The 25262-nt window shown below is 30.2% G+C and overlaps 1 protein-coding gene across 1 annotated transcript in view; it reads left to right on the top strand.

Annotated features, from left to right (window-relative positions):
• LOC111624507 (KICSTOR complex protein SZT2-like) overlaps window positions 1-25262 on the top strand; it is a 317304-nt gene that overhangs the window by 140295 nt on the left and 151747 nt on the right. The window contains exons 23-24 of the mRNA XM_023367362.1: window positions 9921-10239; window positions 18549-19443. Of these exons, the coding sequence (XP_023223130.1) occupies window positions 9921-10239; window positions 18549-19443 (1214 nt within the window). The remainder of the gene's footprint in view (window positions 1-9920; window positions 10240-18548; window positions 19444-25262) is intronic.

Here is a 25262-nt window from a genome sequence, read left to right as displayed (position 1 = left end):
TTAGATGCCATTCTAAGACCGTTGTTCTGACATCCTCCCATTTCTTCAAAGGATCTTTAATAACAGATATCGGCATTAATCCTGTTTTTCAGAAGAAAACATATCTTGCTGAGTTTCTTGGTGTTCTTCATTCAAGAGTTCTTGGCGTTCTTCTATCATCAGATTCGTTTCAGGTTCCATTATGAACTCTTCAATGTTCTTCTCAGATGTGATTTTTGTTACTCCTTTAGCTGCTTGAGTCTTCTTGATTATACACTATTTTTCTTAAATACGATTAAACTGTGGCCTACTGTAGACCTGTTCACGCCATACTGCCCAGCAACATTAGGCATCTTCTGCTCACTCTCTACCTTTGCTATTATACTCTCACCTTTCGAAAAGAAAAACGGATGCAAAACTTAACGAGTGCCTACCCAACAGTCTCGCGAATACATAAAATAATTGTTTTGTCAGAAAAATAAAAGGCTGGAATTACAAGGGAGAGTTTCAAAGTTCGGAGGAATACTATCCGATTGGTATATACCGGCTTGAGCGCCGATGTTGACGTTTCCCACACTCCGGAAAGTTTCGAATTGTTGCCCAAAGACAAGGGAAGATCAATCGGTATTCATTATTTTACATCGCTTCTTCTTGCATTTGTTCTGTGGGGTGTTCGTTATCCGATCATGTGTTCATTGTCCGAACATAAAAATTTTTTGTGAAAGTGTTCGTTATCCAATTTGTTCATTATCCAATCTGTTTGTTAACCGATCACCCACTGTACTATATTTACTTGCATATAGATGAGGTTTTTATTCATTTTTCACTGCTTCAAAAACCTAGGTCATCCTATACACGCAAACAAAGGATTCTTTGCATTTTTACAATAACTTTTGTGAACATGATGTATTCACATATTTACTGGGTGCTCACCCTCTGGTGTTTAAAAACAAAAGTATTTTATCTGGATTGTTTGAATCATTCTTGTGTATTGTCAGGAGTAAAGATGAGTACAGATAGGAAAAGCAAAGCTTTTGAATTGAATTCCAAAAGCACATCGGAGCCCGATATAAGTTTCAATTCATTTCCATGTGAAAACAGATGATTATTCAGAAATCAGAATTCAGAGAAACTCATAAGTGTAATCGATGTAGAGTGGATTCGACTGTTAAGAATTGGCAAAATAGGTTCTTGATTGTCCAGCTTTACATGAACAAATTATGTTGTCGATTTTACAAGATTTTTCCTTAAAGTTTAAAATGCCAGTAATTTTTGTGAGACAATGTGTGCATTTATGTGCATTTGATATTTTATTTGTAATTAAACAAAATAAAATTAGAATTATATTAATAAATCTAATTAATCTGTCATTTAATCCTATGGATGTTTAGAACTAACAATAAGCAGTCAAACACGAACAGTAACAAAAAACTTTATTAAAAAGGTCAGAACTGTCACTGACATCCTCGGGCAACACCCAGACAAAATCCAATGAACTTCCGTGCCTTTTTCTTTATGTCGTTGCCAGCCACTTTTGTTGGCAAGTGTTGCCAGACAGTGTTCAGGATCTCTGGCACTGGCGGTCACAGTTACTCCTCCACCAGTGTCTGCGACATGAAATGAATGGGAAAGGATACATGTTGGCCACGGCGTGTGGGCATTTGTTGCAGTGGGGCTTGATTTTCTGTGGTAAATTTAGTCGTCGCTGGTCTTGGCATTGGAGATGTTGGGGGTAACTGGTTCGACTCGCTCGCTGCGAGAATAAAAGCCAGTTTCAGGCGATCAATAGAAACTACAGTTTCTTTTCCCTTTACGCATAGAGTGAATGTCTTGCTATCACGTGACTTCATAGGGTCCATCGTATAGAGGCTACAAGGGCTTCCGTACAGCATCATTGTGAAGAAATACGTGGGAACATGACTGCAGTTCTTTGTGGATAAATTGTTGGCAAACTTAAAACCACAGGCACTGGTTTTAAGTTTGCCATCATCGTTCTGAGTTTTTCGACGAAAGAATATGGATTGATATCATGAGAACCTGGGACGAAAAATTCTCCAGGCAATTGGAGGCTGGTGCCATAGAGCATTTCACCTGCAGTAATGTTGGTGTCTTCACGAAGTGCAGTTTGCAATCCTAACAAGACTGTAGGTAGTACTTCCGTCCACCTGTCAGTAGAGTGGCACTTGATGGCAGTTTTAAGGGAACGATGAAAGCATTCAACAATGCCATTTGCAATTGGGTGGTATGCTGTTGTCCTAACTCTTTTGGCACCAAGAAGTTGAGTGAGGGATTTGAATAGGCTAGATTCGAATTGACGCCCTCAGTCAGATGTTATTTGGGCAGGCACTCCAAAGCAAGATATCCAACCTGAATATAAGGCTGAAGCTACTGTTTCAGTCGCTATATCTGGCAACAGGATTGCCTCAGGCAAACAAGAAAATCTATCAATGATTGTGAGGCAGTATGTTGAGCCATTGGAAGGTGGCAATGGACCAACAATATCAATATGAATGTTTAAAAATCTAGCGTCTGGAATAGGAAAGGTTCCCAAAGGGCTAGCGACATGTCTCTGGATCTTTGCCCGCTGACAAGAAATGCAGGTGCGAGACCATGTCTGGCAGTCTTTACCGATGGATGGCCAAACAAATTTTGCCTTTACCAATCTGGTTGAGCTTCTTACACCTGGATGGGACAGTGTTGAAAGCAGTGCGACGATAACTAGGCGGAATGTATGGATGAATGCAACCTGTCGATACATCACAGTAAATTTCGACATCACTATCAGGAAGTTTAAACTTCTTAAGTAAAGTGATGAGTCACTTGAAGTCAGGAGAGACTGGAGCTCAGGATCTTGCTGTTGGTCTTTTGCAATTTTGCTATAATCTATAGATGGGCTACTAATTGATTCAATACGGGAGAGAGCATCAGCTGGAACATTATCGATTCCCTTTATGTGTCTGATGTCTGTCGAGAATGGTCCTATAAAGTCGAGATGTCTCAACTGACGGGGTGTACATTTGTCGTGTCGTTGCTGGAAGGCAAACATTAATGGTTTATGGTCTGAGTAAATGGTGAATTGTAATGCTTCCAGCCTAAACTGGAAATGTTTCACAGCCAAATACAGCCAGAAGTTCTCGGTTGTATGCAAATACTGACGCTGAGAGTTACTCAGCTTGCGGGAAAAGAACGCCAGTGGCTGGAGACCTTGTGCTGTAACTTGATGAAGGGCAGCGCCCACAGCAGAATCAGATGCATCGACGTGAAGTGCAAGGGTAGCACTTGGTGAAGGATGGTGTAGTAAGGTGGCTTCTGCTAATTGTGATTTACATGACTCAAATGCCTGAATAGAATTGTCAGTCCATTTAATCTCACGTTGGTTGTTTTTCTTTGTTCCTTTAAGTGGGTCGTGTAAAGGAGCTTGGTGATGGGCCGCATTGGGTAGGAACCTACGATAGAAGTTCAATATGCCTAAGAACCTTCTCAGTTTTTTGAGTGTCTGTGGTCGCTTCTGTTGAGTTACGGCAGATACACGTTCCGGAAGTGGCATAATGCCGTGGGGAGACACCATGTTTCCTAAGAATGATACGTGTGAGGCAGCAAAAGTACACTTGGATTTGCAGACTGTACTTGTCTAGGCGTTGAAACACTTGCCGCATGTGCATCTTATGTTCCTCCCACGAAGTGCTAGCGATGAGGATGTCATCTAGGTATGAAAAGCAGAAGTTTAGGCCTTGCAGAACTTCATGCATGAATCGTTGAAATGCTTGGGCTGCGTTACAGAGACCAAAAGGGAGGAAAACGAATTCAAATAGCACAAATGGCGTCGTAATGGCTGTCTTTGGCACATCATCTGGGTTAACTGGTATATGATGGAAGGCTCTAACCAAATCGATCTTGGAAAATATTCGGGCTCCATGTATATTTTGACCAAAATCATGGATGTGTGGTACTGGATAGTGATCAGAAACAGTTATCCTATTCAGGGCACGATAGTCTCCAGTATCCAGGCCAATCGTTATAGCCCTTCAGCACCATATGGAGGGGAGAAGCCCAGTTGGACTTTGATGGTCTGCATATACCTAGCTCCATCATGTGCTGGAATTCTTGCTTTGCTACTTGCAGTTGAGCCGGGTGCAATCTACGAGGTTTAGCAAATACGGGTGGACCGTGTGTCTCGATATAATGCACTGTGTTGTGCCTGACCTTATCTGAAAACGGTCGAGGACGAGTGAGATGTGGAAAGTCCTTGAGGATATCCTGCATTGGGGAATTGCTGATTATAGTTTTGACTGAAGTAGGTGGTCCTGTATAATATCTTCCTCGTGTAGTAAGGGAAGTCAGGGGGTCAACCAGTAATCTGTTTCTGATGTCGAGAATGAGTCCAAAGTTGGCCAAAAAGTCTGCACCGATTATAGGCTTCTGCACATCAGCTATGGTGAATTCCCATCTGAAAGAACGTCTTAAGTTGAGGTCAAGTTCTAGCACTTTTGTTCCATACGTCGAGATTTTAGAGTCGTTGGCAGCATACAATTCAATCTTTGTAGGCTGATTCTTAGTGCAGTTGGGAACAATCGATAAATCTGCTCCAGAATCAATTAAGAAATTTAGGCCAATTTTGTTGTCATACACAAACAAACAGCTATATTTAGGAGCCAGGCTGGATCCACAGGCCGTTACTGTGGCTGGCTGCGTTTCCCCGATCAGCAGTTCAATCAAAGGAACATGGTGAATGACATTTCCAGGCAGCTGATCAAAACTTATTGTGTAGTAACAATATCCTTGACGACTGAGAGCGTGAACTAATGTGGTGTCTCGAATTCAGGTCATGTCGGTTTCTCTCTCTACTACGATAACGGGGGGGAGCAGTATGCAATACGTTAAGTTCTGCAACCTTCTTTGTGAGTTCTAAAATCTGCAGTTCAAGGTTTTTGATTACGGGATTTTCGGCTTCTAAGTTGATGCTGTACAGTTGGGCTGGTTCTATAAGTTCAGCAACCTTGTCAGCAAGGATGGCCAGCTTGTCTAGTTCATCACCGCTAACAGCCAGAATGGTCTGAATATTTTGGGGGAGGCATTGGAGCCACAAGTTTCTAAGAAATTCTTTGGTAATCTTGCCCGCTGAAAGCTCCCTCATTTTACGGAGTAAAACGCTGGGTTTCTGATCCCCTAACGCTAGATCTTCAAGCAAAATTTTAGCCTCTTTAGCAGCGAAGTTCTGGAAAATTTTGAGGAGTCAATCTTTAATTAAGTTTAGAAAATGGGGCCTCGGCTAAACAGTCAAATACTAAGTCACTAACATTAAATAGAATCTCCGCGTCCGGAGAATTGATTAAATAGTAGTACTTAGTGTTCTCACTTGTAATCCGATTAATGGCAAAAGCCGCGTCTAGCTGCACAAAAAATAATTTGATGTTGGTTTTAGTGAAGATAGGCATTTTTGCCTGTACACGTCCGATTTCCAACTTGTTCTGTTCCGCCATTCCAGGTGCTTAATTATGCGGCTACAAGGAAAGCGGGATAGTCTTGGATTAGGCTTAGCCTGAGTCATGTACTCCTAGTCTTCCTATTGAATTTACGATTTAGAAACTGATCATACCTGCATGTCCTGTTAAAAGAAGTTCCATCATAGACACAGAGTTGTTTGCTATCCAATTCAGTCGAAAGTCCAGGTAGTGTTGCCAGACAGTGTTCGGGATCTTGGCAAGTGTTGCCAGACAGTGCTCTGGCACTGGCGGCCACAAATCTTTATCTTGATATTTAAAGTTACACCTCGTCTAATATGCAAGATCGTCTTATATGCAAGTAAATATGGTAATATTTTAAAAAATTACTTGATCATGCCATTGATTTTGTAAGGAAATTTAAGATATATCAGATTATAAAATGAGTAATGTTTTGGTAAACTGTTCAATTTCAGTAAAGTGCAATATTTACAAAGTTATGGTGAATAGTAAAGTGTATTTTATTATTATTATTTTTTTTTTGAAAAAAAATGGGTGAACTTGACTTTGGAGAACTTTGTTTTTTTTTAATACAATGCAAAATAGTGTACTACTTATAGTGAATAAGAAGTTAATGAACAGAAAAGNTTTACAAAGTTATGGTGAATAGTAAAGTGTATTTTATTATTATTATTTTTTTTTTGAAAAAAAATGGGTGAACTTGACTTTGGAGAACTTTGTTTTTTTTTAATACAATGCAAAATAGTGTACTACTTATAGTGAATAAGAAGTTAATGAACAGAAAAGCAATTTGTGAAATTGAGATAGACTAGCAATTTCAAATGTATTATTGTTTTGTATTTTTTAACGGAGATAGTAATAGTAGTAGTAATAGCTATTTATAGTATATTTCAGATGTAACAATATAAGGTTTGTTGTGTAAATGTGTAAATGTTTGAGGAAGAAAGAATTCTAGTGCAAAATTAAAATAATGAAAGAGTTGAGTGGTATAACTATAAAAGCAAAAAAAACCCAAGTAGAAAAAACCAGAAGATTCAATGAAACAAAAGTTTCTCTCCTTTTATGACCTTCTCATAAGATATTTAAAAAGTGTAACAAGAGCAGGTGAGGAGAAATGATTTTGTTAGAATCTCTGGTTTTGGGGATGATATTGTCAGAATAGACAAAATAGTTATTATACATAAATTATAATGACTCTCTCATTAGTAGTTGTAAATCTGTAAGATTTTTGCATATCTAATAACCATAGAGAGAAGATAATATAGGTTTTTAATCTGTGTTTTGTATAGATGTAAATAGAAAGTTAAAATTGATAGAGATTTAAATACTTTTATCTAGATCTAAATAAGAGACTATATAAGGAATTATATTTAGTAAATTAAATGGAAAAAATGCAAGTGTTATATTTTTTAGGCTGTTGATTAACTTTGATTATGCTGAAATAAAGCATGATAAATTATACAGTATATTAGTTTACTGTTGTAAATTATTACTTAATTTCTTGGTTTTGTCTAAGACTGTATTTTTGGGATTATACTGTAGGTTATTATGTTGGTAGCTCAACACATTGAGTTCAGAAAAAAATCTGAAGTTATATCATTCAAGTCAGTTTATTTATATAAGAAAAAACTTTGTTTTTTTATTTGTGATAAAATATCAGTTATTGTTAAAATGTAATGTAATATGAGGGCCCGATAGTCTCCAGTATCCAGGCCAATCGTTATAGCCCTTCAGCACCATATGGAGGGGAGAAGCCCAGTTGGACTTTGATGGTCTGCATATACCTAGCTCCATCNTCTTATATATTAATTTTAAAATATTTTTATTTTTATTTAAATTGTATTAATTTTTAAAAGTTTCTATATACAACTGCCAAAAAATAATAATTATTAACTTAATAATTGATTTAATATATTTGAGTTAATAATTGGGTTAAAGAATATGCTTCATCTATCTATCTTCTCAGCAATATTAGTTACTTATACTACTAAACACACGATTATATTTGCCGAGTTTTTTTTTATTCCAAACGTTTTCAGCCTATTTGGATAGGCCATCTTTAGGCTTTCACATTCATTGTTCTAATGGAACCTTTTGTTTGAATTTCATCTGAATTTGCTTCAGTTTTTGTATTATGCTATGAAATAAATAAGTAATGCAAAGGAAAGAATACAATATTACTATAACATAATATAAATTACTTTTTAATGTTTAATAGTATAATTATTTTTTGACTTAATTGAAGAATATTTCAATAAATAAGGTAAAAAGATATCTCATATAATTCAATTTCTAATATATTGTATACCAATTGGTGACTAATATACTCTTGGTGCATATTATTTTTCCATATAATTTCCTGATGTGTTTAAACGTTTATTTTTATGACATTAATTGTGATTATTTATGGTCTCAAACTCTTGATGACAGAATATTGGAACTGACTCCAAAAATTTGTCAATTCATTAACTAGATACTTTTTTATAGCATCTTTTTGATCCATGAAGTATCACTTAGCTGTTAGGTGATTTGCAGTTGACAATAAAATATAGCAAAGTCTAACATTTGAGCTTGAAGAACTTAATATAAATTTTTCTAGCAGTGATGTATTAGCATTAGAATAGAATAAATAAAGACACAGATGTAAATATTTTATGAAAAAATAGTATATTCCATATAGAATGAAAGTTCATTCTTTATTTATATTTTTATTCTTTCAAATGTATTTTGAAGTTTTTACACTGAAGATAAATTGTAAAACTAAAGCACTTAGATTAAAAAGTAAATATTTATATACTTTTTAGAAACTTCAATAAAGCCTGTATTTACATTCAAATAAAATTAATCAAATGAAAAGTTTGTTGTCAGATTTATTGAAATGTTTTCTTAATTTGAAGAAGTACAGAAAGATTTTAATAATTAAACAAAGAATATAATGCATTTGCTAAATTTTTCTTATTAAATTTAATGTAAAGCTATGTTGAATATAATTGAACATTAAAAAGTAATTTATTGGCAGGGATATGAAATGGATGATGACTAAATTTCTTCTAGTATTAAGTAATAAAAAATTTATAAAACTTAAAAAGATGTTTAATTGCTTATGTATTATTTATTAAATAAAAATTGATATTGTCAGGAATGAGTTGATAAAATTGCTTTAGAAAATTAACAGAAATTAAATTTGTTTTTAAATCTCTTCAATGATATGACACAATACAACAAAATTAAATGTTTAAATGGCATTGTCAAAATAAAATGTTTAGTAAAAAATTAAATACAGTAGAGCATCGATTATCTGAATACTAATCAACCGAAACATTGGTTAATCAAAAGAATTCCAGTCGGCAAATTCAAATTTCTGCTAAGCCTTGGCATTGCAGCACTCTTCCCCTCCCTGCCAAACTGAACTGTAGTCCTAGTTTAATGTATTACATTATGTAAGGTATGTATTTGTAAGACGTGTGATACAAATTATATACAGTACAGTTTTGTGTTTAAGATATTTTTTGTAAATGATCAGTTATCCAAACAACCCCAGTCCTGAATTGTTTCAGATAATTGATGCTCTACTGTAGTTTAATTTGTTATATTTCATTTAAACATTTAAAAACTAAATTTAATTTCTGGTCCTTTTTGTAATATTATCAACTTGTTCCTGACAATGCTAATTCATATTTAATGGAAAAATATGTGAACAATTAAACATTTTGTTTTTATTGTAATTTTGCACAGTTTTCACTGAAAGACTGATTATTCATTATACATAAGGATGTATTCTTTATAAATCATCTCATTAAATTTCATAAATGCACAAAATGAGAAGTTTATTTTTAAAGATAATTTTCAATCTAAAAAAGTTATATCAAGATAAATTACTATTATTATTTTGTTTTTTTGTATTTGCTGATAGAAATCTATGATATGTGAAGTCTTCAAATGTTTTAATAAACAAGAAAAACAAATACTTTACAATCATTTTATTGGATAAATTTGTCTAACCTATATATGCACTTTAAATGAATTGTACTTTTTTTAATAAATATTTTAAAATTTTTGTTGACATGCTGATTAAAATTGATATACAGTTTTAACAATTATCCTAAATAATAAAAGTATTAAAAATTAAAATTTAAACAAAATATTATCATAGTCTACTGTATCATAGAACTAGATGTCTGTACTAATCATACCAATAAACCTAAAATACAGCAGTTTAAACTTGTTTAAAAATGAGCATTTCCAGTTGTCTTAAACAATTTAAGACAACTGAAAATGCTCATTTTTACATTAAAATACAAGTTTAAACTTCTGAATTTTTGGTTTATTGATGTGTTTATCACTTATTTGTTTTTTTTATTAGCTTTTGTATGTTCTCTCTCTTTTATTTATTTATTTATATTAAAGTACTTTAAGTTACTTATATAAATTTATTATTTTTTACTTTGTTTTTAAAATTATTCTTTTTATATATTTTAGATGTTTCCTATAGATCTGGATTGTGTATCATGCTTTCTTACAATAGAACATTTGAGCCTTTTGTGCAAGAACAGAAATATGTCATCACCTTTTGCACTTGATGCTGATAATACTTCATCAGCTACACCACTTACTACAGATATGCATCAATCTTTTCTTTCTGCAGCTAGATCAACACCAGATATATTGATGTCTCAAACATTATTAATTTCACCATCATATGAAACAAACATACAAATAATACCATTTTCTTATGATATTATGAAAATACTTTCTAAATGTCAACAAATGGAATTATTATTTTCTACATTTATTCAAGGTAAATAAACTGCTAATTAATTTTCTTTTAAAGAAATTTATCTTTTCAGTTCTAATAAATGTGATAATTTATGTGACATTTGCAACATTTTTCTGTACTATTTTTTAAAAGACTAAAGCTATGTTATTATTATTGCAATTTATTAAAAATATGAAAACAATATATTTTTATTATATATCAAATCAATATAATTAATTATTTTTATATTGTATAATCAAAAGAATGATCAAAATTATAATATGATTTAATGCAAAAGATAATCAATCAATCAATCAAATGTTTATTAACATACTAGGCAATAGCCTGTTACAAGGGGGTTAATTATACAATTTTAACATTTTAACATGAATTAGGTTCTAGATGAACATTAACTTTTTATGATTATCTACTATAATGATTGACTAGACTTAACTATCAGTATACATATTATTATTTTTTATCTTATTATATAACTTATAAATGTCATTAATATTCATTTTGTCCATTTTACTGTACATATCAATTATCATCTTTTGATTATATCCATATTGCTCATTAATTTGAAGAAGTACAGAAAGATTTTAATAATTAAACAAAGAATATAATGCATTTGCTAAATTTTTCTTATTAAATTTAATGTAAAGCTATGTNTCAATTATCATCTTTTGATTATATCCATATTGCTCAATAATATTTAGCTCTTGTTTATTTTTTCTGTTACATCCAAAAATTAAATGAAATTTTGATAATTTTTTACTACACTTAGTGCATCTAGATTGATCATAATCTATATATTTATTTCCAATATTTAAACCTTTCTGATTTAGTCGTAGTTGAACAAAAAATTTCTTTACATTGAATGGCAGGTTTAAAAGCATATAATTGTTGATAACTGGATAATTAAAAATAATTTGTAATGTGTGTTATTTTTTCTTTTTTGTATGTCTTCATTATCCTGGAGTATTGAGTGTTCCATTGCTTTACATAACAGTTGATTAATCCGTTGGTCATTATTAATTAATTAATAATATAATCAAACACCAGTTCTACAGAAAAACCATATATGTTGAAAATTCTTGATAATTGAGTGATCCAATTTTGTTTCGTGTTATTATTCTTGGATTTATTATACAATAAATAAATTAGTCTGGTTGACAAATCCTCTGCATTAATTATTTTCCTTAACCAATTAATATATCTTTTAATCAAAATTGTATTCAGTTTAAATTTATTGAGTTCTAGCCAGAGTGCTCTTCCTGGTATAATATATTCCAACTGAAAGATTTTTCGAATAAAAATATTCTGTATTTTTTCTAATTCATAAAAACTATTTAGGTTCCAAATTGGGGCAGCATAACATAATGCATTTATTACAATTGTATTAAACAACTGAAAATGCATTGTAATATGTCTAATTTTTTCCTTACAGCATAAAGTTAACAGATTGCTGATCAGATTTCTGGATTTAGTTATACAGTAGTCCCGAAAACTCGTCACTCGATAACCCGGCAGTTCAGATAACTCAGCCAAACCCTGGCAGGGCGAAAAAAACCCTAGTTAATTTTCATTATAGACAGCTTTATGCCTCATAAAGTATTTTTCTGAGGTCTGTCTTATCAGGTAAATTACTGTACACTGCATATTCATTAATTTTCATTTTCATGTAGTAAAGGCTCTATGCCTTCATAAAGTATGTACTTTTCCTTTGTTTAAAGGTATTTGGGCATTTTATTCTCTGTTGTATTCTCATGCAAACAATACATACAAGTACAGTACAGTATTTTCTGAGGAAACACTCATACTTATTTTTTTTAACCCCATTCCCGATAACCCGGCATTTTCACAAGCTCGGCCACCCTTCGGTCCACATTAGGCCGAGTTTTCGGGACTCTACTGTACTATGTTTATACTATGTTTTGCAGAAGGATAAGTTAAATGTTAAAATTATTCAATTTTAATTTTTTCATTTTTTATGTAAAAAGATTTATCTTTTTTTGAAAGATTATTTCCGTTTCTGAAAATCATAATTTCTGATTTATTAGAATTTATTTTAACCTTTAGATTATTTAGGTATTCAGTTATCTGTATGATTATACTTTTTAATTTTTCCGGAATAAGTGCAAATATTATTATGTCATCTGCATATGAAATTGAGTGGATACATACATTGTCAATAAATATTTTATCATCTTCCTTCAAAAAACAATTGTTTAAATCAAATAAATAGAAATGAACAGAAAAGGAGATAGGGGATCTCCTTGTAATAGTCCTCTGCTAGTTGTAAAAGAATTCCAGCATACGTTGTTTTGGTTAATAATCACATTATAGCTACCATATAATTGACCAATCATCTTAACGAAGTAATAGCTTACATTGTGTTTATTTAATTTGTTTTGTAGCAACTTTATATAGACTGAATCATATGCTTTAGATAAATCCAGGAAAAGTGCATAAACTTTCTTCCTCTTCTTTAATAACTGTATTTGAATTATTGTCAGCAAAATAAACAGGGATTTTTGAGTACCTCCATTATCCATGTATGCATATTTTGTGGGATTCTTGTAATTGTTCACTTCAATCCACTGTTTGAATTTCTCTGCTAGTACTGCAGTGAATAGTTTTCTGAAACTGGATAATAAGGCTATTGGTCTGTAATTTGAAGGTTCATATTTGTTTCCTTGTTTATAAATCATCATAAAAATTACCTCCTTTCAATTAGTTGGAATAATACCAAAGGAATAAATACTGTTAAATAATCTTGTTATATATTGAATCAACTTATAAGGCAACAATTGAATGAAAGAATTAGGTATACAATTGATCCTGGAGCCGATTTAATTTTCAGAGACTTAATACGTTTTTGCACTTCTTCTATGCTTATTATTTCATCCTGATTGATTTGATAAACTGTTTTATCTAGCTTGCAAATACAGTAGAGCGTCGATTTTCCGAATCAATTGGGGACTGGGGTTGTCCGGATAAGTGATATTTCGGATAACTGATTTACGTACAAAAAAATAGTTTAACGTATCCGATTTCGAAATTTTTTTCCGTTGCATGTCATTTGCATTGAATTTTCGTCGATGTTAAGCCTAACAAAGACTATTGTATCGTTAAAAATTATTTTTTTATTTTGTACAAACAAAATAAATATATTGAAAAATATAAAAATAATAAAAAATTATACTTCAGATGTTAATTTAGTATCAAAAACGTAAAATATTTGAGTAGCCCAAGACATAGCCAAAGTTTGAAGCGCCACAGCACTGGCGAAAATTTAAATTTGCCGACTGGAATTCTTTCGGATGATTGAAGTTTCAGATGATTGACTTTCGGAAAATCGACGCTCTACTGTATTCCTTTGATTATGTAGATACATCTGCGAGAATTCCTGGAAATATTTTATCCATTCCATATTTGATTGTTTTTTTATTTAAAAGGTCCAATTTAGGTTTATGAAAGTTGTTAATAATCTTCCAAAAGATTCTTGTATCTCTTGATTCAATCAATGTTTTATTAATGTTGGTCATGTATAATTTCTTTTTAGCTTTGATTAAATTAACATAAAGTTTTTTGCTCTTCAGATAGTTTGCCAGTGCTTCAGGTGTATTTGTCTCTCTGAATATTCTCAATTCTTTTTGTTTTTTAATTTTATATTGATAGCAAGAGTTGTCAAACCAATTGTTTTTGTATTTTGATTTAGAGACATAATAATTTCACTTCAATCAACATTCTACTATTTTAGATACCAATTTTTGATAATTATCAATCAATTTGTTTATATCTTCCCGCCTTATTAATTCAGCTGTTATAGAATCTATTTTATTTAACCATTTTGTTTTATCAATTTTAAAGTCACCTTTTCTGAATTTCAGTTTGTTCTCATTTTTTATATATTTTTCTGTATACAATTTAGTAGACAGCATGAACTGTATAGGAAAATAGTCCGAGGTGTCTTCATCACATACATTTAAGATCTGACAATGTTCAATCAAGGTTTGGGAACATATCATGAAATCTACTATCGATTTTTTATTATGAGATACATAAGTGTACTCTGTGGGGATATCACCCTTTATTTTTCCGTTTAGTATAAAAAATTGGTTTTCTTGAACAAATTCTATTAGTATTTTGCCTTCACAGTTTAACATTTTATCTTTGGACTGTCTGATGTTATTAATATTTTCATAATTCAATTGTATCTCTGTGTCCATCACCTCACCAATTCTAGAATTGAAGTCTCCTTCAACTAACCAACTGTGTATCAAAAAGACCCATCTATCAATTTGGTGTTGGATTTCATTAAATATCAGTTTCTTTTTAATAGCAGGTGGAAGATATATTCAGATGGAATATTAGGACAATGAAATGGGATAGAATATTCATTCCAATATCTGAAGATAATTACTCCTAAATAAGTTTCATTCCACTCTGTTTTAACTTGCTTGTTAATTTTAATTATCACTAGTATATAGTATATTGTTGTATTTTGATATATTATTTCACCAAAATTCCTTTTTATAATTAGGAGAATGCCTCCCGAAGGGCACCCAAATTTGCTTATACGATGAAAATTGCTGGACACTAAAATATTATCTTGTTCTAGATAGCTTTTATCTGGAAAATTATCATATTCTATCCAAGTTTCAGTCAAACCTATAATTGTATTTGAGTATATGAAATTTTTTGTTAATGTTTGAGTTTTTCCTTTGAGACCTTGACAATTCCAAAAAATAATCACAAGGTTGTTCAGCTTTATCTCATGGTTAATTTTGTTATTTTGAAGATACCTAAATCTTTCTGAGATAAACTTCTTTTCAGTTTTATAATAATTATTATTATTATTTGGATGATTATTATGGATATTGGTCGATTCATTTGTTGATATTACTGCTTTATCTGCATATACCTGGTAATTTGTTCCAAAAAAGAATTAATTTTTATAAACTCATTATTGTTAATGTCTAGAGTGTATATAATATTATCTTTTATAAAATAATCATCCCTGATTATCACTCTGGTGTTAAGTTGAGAATTCTGATTTGATTTTATTAAGCATTAGCAGGGGTGCACAACCTGCGGCCCGCGGGCCACATACGGCCCCCTATCAATGTTTATGCGGCCCGCGGACGGTACAGGCCAAATCCCTTCTTTCGAAGTTTCTAAGTGTAAAACTTTTTCCCTTTCACAAAATCATTAGCACCCAACCGTTTTATGACTTTCCCTGAGGTTAGAAATGGGGGGTTGTTCTATAAATAAGTCTATTTCTAGCTAACACTTTCTGGTTTAGATATCGAATATTCTAAGTCTAATACATAGTATTATAACGATTTTTTGAAGAATCAAATAAAATAAAATGATGTTAGAACGTCATTTCCGATGTTATCANTATGAAAAAATCCATTATTAGTGTAGTATATTATTATATCCCATGTAATTAGTATATTAGTATATCGCTATTAACCTATTTTGCGTTGAATTTTCATCGATGTTAAGCCTAACAAAAATTTTTTAAAATAATAATCGTCGCTATTGTATCGTTAAAAATTAGAAAATTAAGCTTCGTTTAAATACTGGCTCCCTTTCATGGTCGAATGAGTGTTGCCAGCTAAAACACGTAAAAATAATATTAAAGTAGGCAAGACATAGCCAAATATTGTAGTGCCACATCACTAGCGGACATTTGAAATTTGCCGACTAGGACGGTCGGTTAACCGAGGTGTCGGTTAATCGGAGGTCGGATAATCGAGGCTCTACTGTATATACTTACAAATTCTTAACATTAATTTATTGATTCTTATAATAAACTCTCTCTTAGAAAATTATCAATTATATGATAAAAGGTATGTTTTCAAATTATTTCTTTTAATTATTAATTACTTAAAAAATAATTTTTTTAAGTACCTAACAATTTTACTAATATGTTCAGTATTTATAATCTTATTTTTGATTCAGTTACAACAAATCTTAAAAAAAAATCTAATCTAAAACTAATGTTAAGAGATAATTGCCATTAAATCTAAAAAGACTATCTTTCAACATTAATATCTTTTTTTAAAACAAAAGAGACATGTAAGCACCTTTAATGATGTATTTTCACTTTTATCAGACAAGAAATTTTTTTTAAAACAGAAATATCAAACCGAATTTCTTTTAAATCAGAGAAAATACATTTAAAATATGATTTCTGCCATTAAATCTAAACAGAATTTCTTCTAAATCTCTAATCTAGAAGAAATTTCCATTCAGTTTAAACCGTTAAATACCATTAAATCTAAGCAAAATTTTTTTTAAAACAGAATTCTTTTCTGATGATGATAAAATACATTGAAATTGCTTGCATGTATCTTTTATTTAATAAAAAAATCTATCAATGCTGAAAGACAGTCTGTTTAGTGTGTTGAAGAATTGGCATGAGATGTAAGTAAAAGTTTATTGCCATTAAATCTTTAAATGTATAACTATTAAGCTTATTAGAACTCATTATAGTGACCTGAAAAATGGATTTTTAAAAACTTTTTAATAAAAAACATTTTGATGATTGATGATGAAATATGTTATGATGTCAAATCACTTTTGGCTACAGATGTTTGTGATCAACTGATCTTAATAGAAATTGTTGTTTATGGGAATGCTATACAATCACTTCTGTGAGATTTTAAAAAAAAATTAAAAAATATATAAAAAAAAGTTTAGGAAAATATTCATCTATTTATCTCTTGATTATTTCTTTATATGACATATTTTTTCAATTTTGATTTCATAAATTTTAAATAGTTAATTCAATAATTTTAAATATTAAATTTATTACTTTTCTATTCAATAAATATATTTTATTTATATAATTTTATAATGACTTTAAACTTTTGCTTACTGAACTTATTTAAACCATTTAAAATCTTTAGACTTAAAAATAGGATCACTTTTATTGGAAGTTCTTTTTTACATTATTCACAACAAAATGCATTTCAGGGTCTTAAAGATTTTTAAAAATTACTTAGAGGTCTTTGAAAAACTAGACAGTGTTTTAGATAAGAAATGAATATGTATATAATTAATATCATAAAAAAGATGATTGAACAAGAATCAGAAAGATCCAAAATGCAATAACTTGCCAACAACAGCCATAAATTATTGGGATATAATTTGGAATAAATAATTCTAAATTACAAATGAATTTGGCACAAGAGGGAGGTGTTAGGCACCATCTNAGTCCAGTCAAGGACATTGATCCATAAACAAAACAATATATCATAAACAACTGAACAATGTATAACATTGAAATTTTGCATATACAGAAAAGACAACAGTACAGAATTTTTCAGAATTATCAAATTTGAGGAATAGCAATTACATGTGAAAAATTAGTGGAAAATTGCATGTGATCCTGTAAAAAAAATATATAAAAACTGCATGTAATTACAGGTTAATACAGTATCATCTAATAATATAGCTTCCAACACATTTACATTATAAAAAAAATTTATTTTAAATATTTATTGTTAATTAAACTTACTGAATGCTAGTTTTTATGAAATCTATAATGAAGATAGACACCCACAACTGCCATAAATAATTGGGCTATAATTTGGAAATATTAATTAATAATTACCAATGAATTTGACACTAGAGGGAGGTGTTAGGTGGTATTAAAATTAATAATTAAATATTTAATTAAATAATTTAGATTAAACTGGAAGAAAATAATTAGCCTGAAGCAGGACTCGAACCTAAACTTCTGCTACAAATTCATTTGTAATTTATAATTATTTATTCCAAATTATAGCCCGATGATTTACGGCAGTTGTTGGTGAGTTATTGCATTACATCGGGTTTGTAGGGATGTTTTATATGTAGACTCAAAATGCATTTTGTTGTCATAATATAAAAAGAAACAGCAAATAAAATAATTTGTTTTAAGCATAGAATTTGTGACTAGTTTAAAAAGTTCAAAACAACAAAAGTTTAACTCATTAGAATATTAAGGAATCTAAAAATAAAGTATATATTATATTTATAACTAATAGTTTTTTAAATGAATAGAGAAATTTCTTAAGTTAAATTATTGATTTTGTATCAAATATTATAATAGTACAGTTTGTTTCATGTTAAGTTTACTTAATATGTTAGGGGATTATAATAATTTGTTTTTGTTTAAATGTAAGCAAATATATTTTGAAGGTTTTTTTCTAGATAAAATCTACAAAAATAATAATAATAATTTAACCATGTTACATATTTGTTGAGATAAAAATAAAATTTAAATTAAATTTCAAATATAATTATTATGAAAATATTTAAATTATTAATATAGATTTTACTGTTTGTAGGTTTAGCCAACAGTTCAATGAAGCAAGTAAATGATCAACTTCCAAATCAATATTTATTTGAATTCTTTATGGACTGCATAATTGAAATAAATGACAGAGAAATAAACCTCTCAAGCAGTGATATGGCCATATTTCCATGGTTAGTGCACAAAAGAGAACGGAATTGGAATGAATATTCTATCCCATTTCATTGTCCTAATATTCCATCTGAACTTCATATTGATTCAAATTATAAATTTCCAGGAGAAAGAAACAAAGTAAAATTAGATTCTGTGCCAAAATGGAGGTGTTTTGTTAAAAATGTGGAAACAAGTCATGTTCTTTTGACATTTATTCCTGCAACATTTGAAGACTTAAAAAATCTTGTGTTTGATAAATCTAGCTCCTATGATTTTCCACCAAAATCAGTTAAAATTGTGAGCTCTTTAAATTGGAAAGAAACTGAAATTATAGATATGGTAATTAAATCAAAAGATAAAAGTAACAATATAGAAGAGGAATTAAATATTTCTAAATCAAATGAAGAGGATATGTTTGTAAATAGTACAGGAAATTATTCTTCTCATTCAGAAATGTTTGGTTCTATAACATTGCCAATATATGTATATAACTGTTCATTAAATAGCTTAGTTAACCAATTAGTCTACCATAATAAAGATAAACACTGGAAAGATCTATATCATGATATTACATTCAAGATAGATGATGAACATTTAGGATATGATAACTCTGGTACATTTAGGAATGATACATATAATAATGGATGTACTAAACAGTCTACTCCTGAGCCAAGATCTGAAGAATCTGAGGTGGAATCTGATAAAGAACCACTGAGAACTTATTGTAATATGTTAGAGATATATTTTCAAAAATCTTTTGCCTATGCATTATTTAAGTAAGTATATATTTTTAACTATTTAAATTATAAAACCAAATTAATTTTCTAATAACAAGGCCAAAACATAAAATATATACACAAACTGTTACAAACATTTTTGCTCCACTTCTAAGACTTTCCTCTGGCTAAACATTTAAGAAATAAAACTTTTCTACCTATATTGTTCTCAAATGGAATGCTCAGACAATTTATAGATAAATTCAGATTTAAAATTCAAAAGCATCCAATGGGGTGTGTTCACAAATGGTTTATGTGCTGCACATTATATGGAATGAGAAGTCAAATATGGCCTGTCATATGTGGAAGATTTGTTTTGAGATTTCTTTTTTAAACTTGATGCGTATCTTATGTAGGTTTGCTTTAAAGATTTACAGACCTTTCAAGGCTCTGAGTTGTTCAGTATGGGGTGTTTTTTTTATATAATAGTCATTTGTTATGGTTTGGGTTTAACATTGTTGTTGTTGTCATGCATAGATAGGCAGTGATTTGTCTCTTTTTATCTATATCATATCTATGTTCAAGAATGTGTTTAAGTTTGTTTAGCTTTGTTTAAGGGAACTCTTTGTAAAATTGATTAAAACTATTTTCTGGAAAACCTCTAAACCTAAGTAGTATTTTATAGACCCTTGGTGCTTTGTAATTGTTAGTCTAGTCTTTCTTATTACATAAAAGCTTGAATGCATAGGGTTTTCATCTATACTTGATTCCTGCACCTACATAGGATCCAATCTCCTTATATAAAAAGTGCATGGAACATTTATAGGCTATCACTTTAAGATAGGGAACAGCATTTTGTCGGGATGTGTCTTTAGGTCATATGTTACTTTGCTGACCATCCAATTGTTTTCTTTGCATATGTGCCATTTCATAGACTAAGTTCTTGAGTAACCATATGTACAGGGTGATTCAAAAGTCACAGAAATTTTAAAAAATTAAGAACTCAAATTATTTACAGTAAGATGATGCAGTTTTCACAGAAATGCTTAGAAAGAAGCGAAATTTTTTTGTAATAAAAATTTTAGTACCAAAATATTGGGTTTTTCGGAAAGTAATTTTGTTTTTTTTTTCCTTGGAAAAAAAAAATATTTTTATTGTAAATAAATATTTTGTTGAATTATTTATCGACCATTTTGGCCAAATATTTGTTGTCATCGTTTCTGGTAATAGCATGATTTCACATTCATAAAAGTTTTTATCATTGCTTACAAAAAACTGATCCAAATGATTTTTGACATTGTCATTTCAAGTAAATGTCTTACAGTTAAAAAAAGTTGTATAGACCAGAACAAGTAATAATCTGAGTGTGCTTGATCTGGAGAGTATGGTTGGTGCCATAGCACGTCCCATCTAAGTTATAACAGTTTCTGACGAGTTAACAAACTTGTGTGAAATTTGACATTATCATGGTAAAACACTACACCTGTTTTGTTGATCAATTCTGGCCTTTTCTGTTTGATGATATTACTCAATTTGTTTACTTGATGGCAGTTCACTTTCGAATCAATTGTTAAATTGTCTAGTAAAAGTTCCAAAAAAAAAATTTTCTTAAAATCCCACCAAAGATAGCATCTCTCCTTAAGAACATGTGGAACTCATATATCAAGCTTTGAAATGAAACCAATTTGTTTCAAGTAATCATAAACAGTTCAGTTTGACAAATTTAATCTCTTAGTGATTTCACATGTTGTTATTCGGCAGTTTGCTTCAATCAGTACCTTTTATTTTATTTTATTGGCTTCAACTGGCCATCCAGAATGTGGTGGATCTTCAATATTGAAATTGCCAGAACAAAATTTTGTAAACCAGTTTTGGCACTGTCGTTCTTCCCCATACACGTCACACAATTTTTTTCTCACTTGAACAGCATTCTTACCTTTTTGGTAATAAAAGAGCAAAATATGCCGAAAATGCTGCTTTCAATCTTCCATATTTGATGGGACACAAAAAATAAACAATTGCATAAAATCAAACAAAATTTTTTTACAAATAAGCCTTAAAATGCTAGCTGTCAAAATATATAATGATTATTTAATACAGTTTAGAATAAAAATGGCAGAAAAAATACGACTAATCTGTCTAGTGGTAAAAAAAACAAAATTACTTTCCGAATAACCTAATAGTTACATATGTTGCCATTAGGTGGCGTTTGATACAATTCAATTCAATTATTTTATTAATGCATAAAGATGTATGTCCAGCACCACTAGGCATAGCTGGACATGGGTTACAGAAAATGGATTGCAAATAAACAATTTCACATAAATATGTAAACACGGATAATATATAAACTTTGAAGTGGATACAGTAAGAAATGGACAATTAGTGAATACAATGCCCATTGCTTTGCAAATTCCATGCACTGTATGTACTATTGCACATACGGTACATGGAATTTACAAAGGAATAAAACGTGACAATATAACCGTAGAATAGGCAAATACAGTTATAGAATGAATAAGCATATATGAACTCACAATTAATTGTTGATACTTGAGCAACAATACGTATACAATGGAGAGCATATAATATACAATGAATAAATGGTGAAAACAGAATACAAAGAATAAAGTACACAGTACTGATAAGTATGCCAATACAATGTAATAGCATTAGCAGGAAGAGAGACTATACAGTATATACAGTCTGAATTACATATTACCTAGAAGTTAAGTTATTATGAGTTGTACAAATTGGTTGAAGGTGTCCATATCGTTTATCAGGTCACTCAAAAACTCGTGATTATTATTTGGCTAGTGGCCATGCTTGTGGTTGATGAGGATGCGAAGCTAGCGTTTGATACAATTACATAATTTGTGTAGTTGTTACTAGAGCTTACACTAAGAACATTTTTATTTGTTTATTCTTATTTTAATCCTTTACCACTGCCATCTTGTTTACATTTATTTTGTAAACTGTCCTAAGGCAGTATAGGTCAGTCATGCAATATTATTTTAAAAATTTACCAAAAATCAAATTATCATTATATTCGTATGAAAAAAATCATGTATATTTATTAGTATTGTTAGTTTTAAATATGATATTTGTCAATACATTTTATTAGAAAAATTTATAAGAAAAAAATAATATATCAGAACTGACATTTAAACTTGATAATTTGTAACTTTATATCAAAATTAACATTGTCTAGTTACCTAGTTTTTTGCTGGCATTGAGCCAGAAAGACGTAGAATATTGTTTTGTACAACTCTATATAACACTTATGCATGTACATTTATTTGTTGTGAAATTATTGCACATTATATCAAACATTTGTTTAAAATCAAAACTTCATTCTGCTATCAATTAATATAATGAACTAATATACTTTATTTACTTCATATTGAACAAGAATATAAATTTTTGTAATAAACATATGATTACCAGTAGTAATACATGTAACATTTGCTGATATTTTATATTAAAACTAGCTTACTTGTCACGCATTGCTGCGATCTCAGAAGAAAGGAAATTCAAGCAAACTCATTATGATAAAATTAAATTTACATTTTATCATTTTCATTGAAACTTATTATTATTATTCATTTTCATTGGGAAAACATTTCAAAGTGTTGTTTCAATTCTATTTATTTATTGGAGTGCTTTGTGGATACACGATATTTTTTGTTTTTCTGTCTGGTGCGTACACGAATAAATCAAAAGGTTTTCCGACGCGTGAGTTGGCCACATACAGTTGTCCAAGCGAGAAGCACGGATTCTTTAAATTTAGCCCACATACTCGCAGAGATTGTTAGAAGTGCAATATTCCCCATTTTTATATATATATTTTTTAATCCTTCATAATTTTGATTATTTAATTGTTTCTTCCTCTCTTCCTTGGCGTGTTGTGAAATTTCTCATAGTTGGATAATAAACCGTTTTATTGTAATTTGTCTTTTTAAATTATTTTGAGTTGATATTAAAATTTGGAAAAGGGGGATCCCTTGATTGGTAAAATAGGCGAATTTCCTTCTACAACTTCGGTTGTTGTTCATGATACAGTTAAGGCTTTAACAAAGTTTGAGTGATTACGTAATTAGCAAAAAAAAAATTGAAGTAAAGTGATTAAACAAAAATTATTACAAATATCGTAAATAATAAATGCATATATAGAGATATTTTTTGGAGGGGGAAAATGGTCTTCACAATTTGAAATCGATCAAATACACTGTGCGCGAATGCTCGTGTAAACACATGTCATCTATCATGGGGTAAATGCCAGAAACCTTCGCAGGAGTGTATTAAAAAACTTCCCAAAGCTTCATGGCAATCATACTATGCCACAAACCTTCATGGGAGTATATTAAACAACTTCTCAAAGTTTCATGGCAATCGGATAAACGGTGTGGTAATGCATGAAGGACACACACACACACACATTCATTTTATTAAAATAAAAAATATATAAAATGTCAGAACTGAAGGTCAGAACTTGAATATTTATAACACATTAAGTTATTATAGCATGAATGAACTTATTATAGTAATATTATTGCATGAATATGTAAAAATGGAATAAAAAATTATCAGAAAAAATAAATTTAGAAAAAACAGCATTAATTAAAATTTTTTAAGTCAACAAAACACCATCTGGGCAAAAATATGTGAAACAGATGATAGGCAAGACGCTGCCAACAAGTGCTGACATCTGTTGTTGATAAATTTTACAAAAATCGATTTTTACTAGGTTACCAACGAACCAGTGCCCTCGTGATTTTGCTTAACAATAGGGGGTTTCGATCGATTGGTACCCTCGGAAGGAAAGGGTTAACAGATTTACTTAATTTTGATTAAATATTTACAAAAAATATTTACATTATATTACAAAAAATATATTACAAAAAATTATATTATAAATTATATTACAAAAAATATTTAATCAAAAATTAAATATTTTTTGTAAATAGTTTGAACTTCTAATTTATAATTGGAAGAAAAATATCCTGAGTTCATCATGAAAATTGTAACTACATGCAAATTAGAGATAACTCATATCCACCACTAGAGGGCTTGAACCTGATACAAATTGTATAAAACTTGATAGTAGGGTGAGAAGATTTACTTAATTTTTTAATATTAAGGTGTCAGAACCTAAAATGAAAGGCTGACGTCTGGTCATTTTTAATAATGTAAAAATTTATCTATTGTTATTTGTTTTTATGAAGTGATTTCTTCAAACCAATGTAAAAGGTGTACTTCTGTGGTGTGTGAAAAGGATTAATTGATAGACTCAAAAATTAAATATTTTTTGTAAATAGTCTGAACTTCTAATTTATCTATATATACAGTAATACCTCGACTTACGCGAACCTGGAGTTAAGCGATTTTCAAATCTCGTCGATTTTCTTTTGTTTGAGTGCCACGCAACTTTTGATTACAGTAATACCCCGAACTTACGTGATAGGTGGGACCGAGCGGTAACCGAGTAAGTTGAATTTACGTAAGTCGGAGTATAATTTTGCATATAAATACATACAAATAATTTTTAATTGGGGCTGGAGACTAAAGAAAACAATAATTTAGAAAAAAATGTTTAATAAAATCTTAGATAATACATATGTATAACAAATTAGGCCTATATTATTTTACAATTTTTCACATTTACTTGATTATTACTCGATAATTTTAACATTGTTTCCATCTCAGCGATAATACTGTGACGTTTACGAATGATGCTTGAATTTAAAGATTGAGCATTTTTCACAGCTTCAAAAATTTTTTCTTTACCTTTTGTAATTGTTCTGACTGACAATTCCGGTAGATCAAACTTCTTTGCCAATTCACAAATTTTCATTTTTGTATCGAAGTCTTTAATAATG

This window comes from Centruroides sculpturatus, unplaced genomic scaffold (assembly GCF_000671375.1).
Source record: "Centruroides sculpturatus isolate CEXI.00-Female unplaced genomic scaffold, Cexi_2.0 scaffold256, whole genome shotgun sequence".
NCBI classification, from domain to species: domain Eukaryota; kingdom Metazoa; phylum Arthropoda; class Arachnida; order Scorpiones; family Buthidae; genus Centruroides; species Centruroides sculpturatus.
The sequence above is the reverse complement of the archived record's forward strand: the minus strand, read 5'-3'. Positions and strand labels throughout refer to the sequence as shown.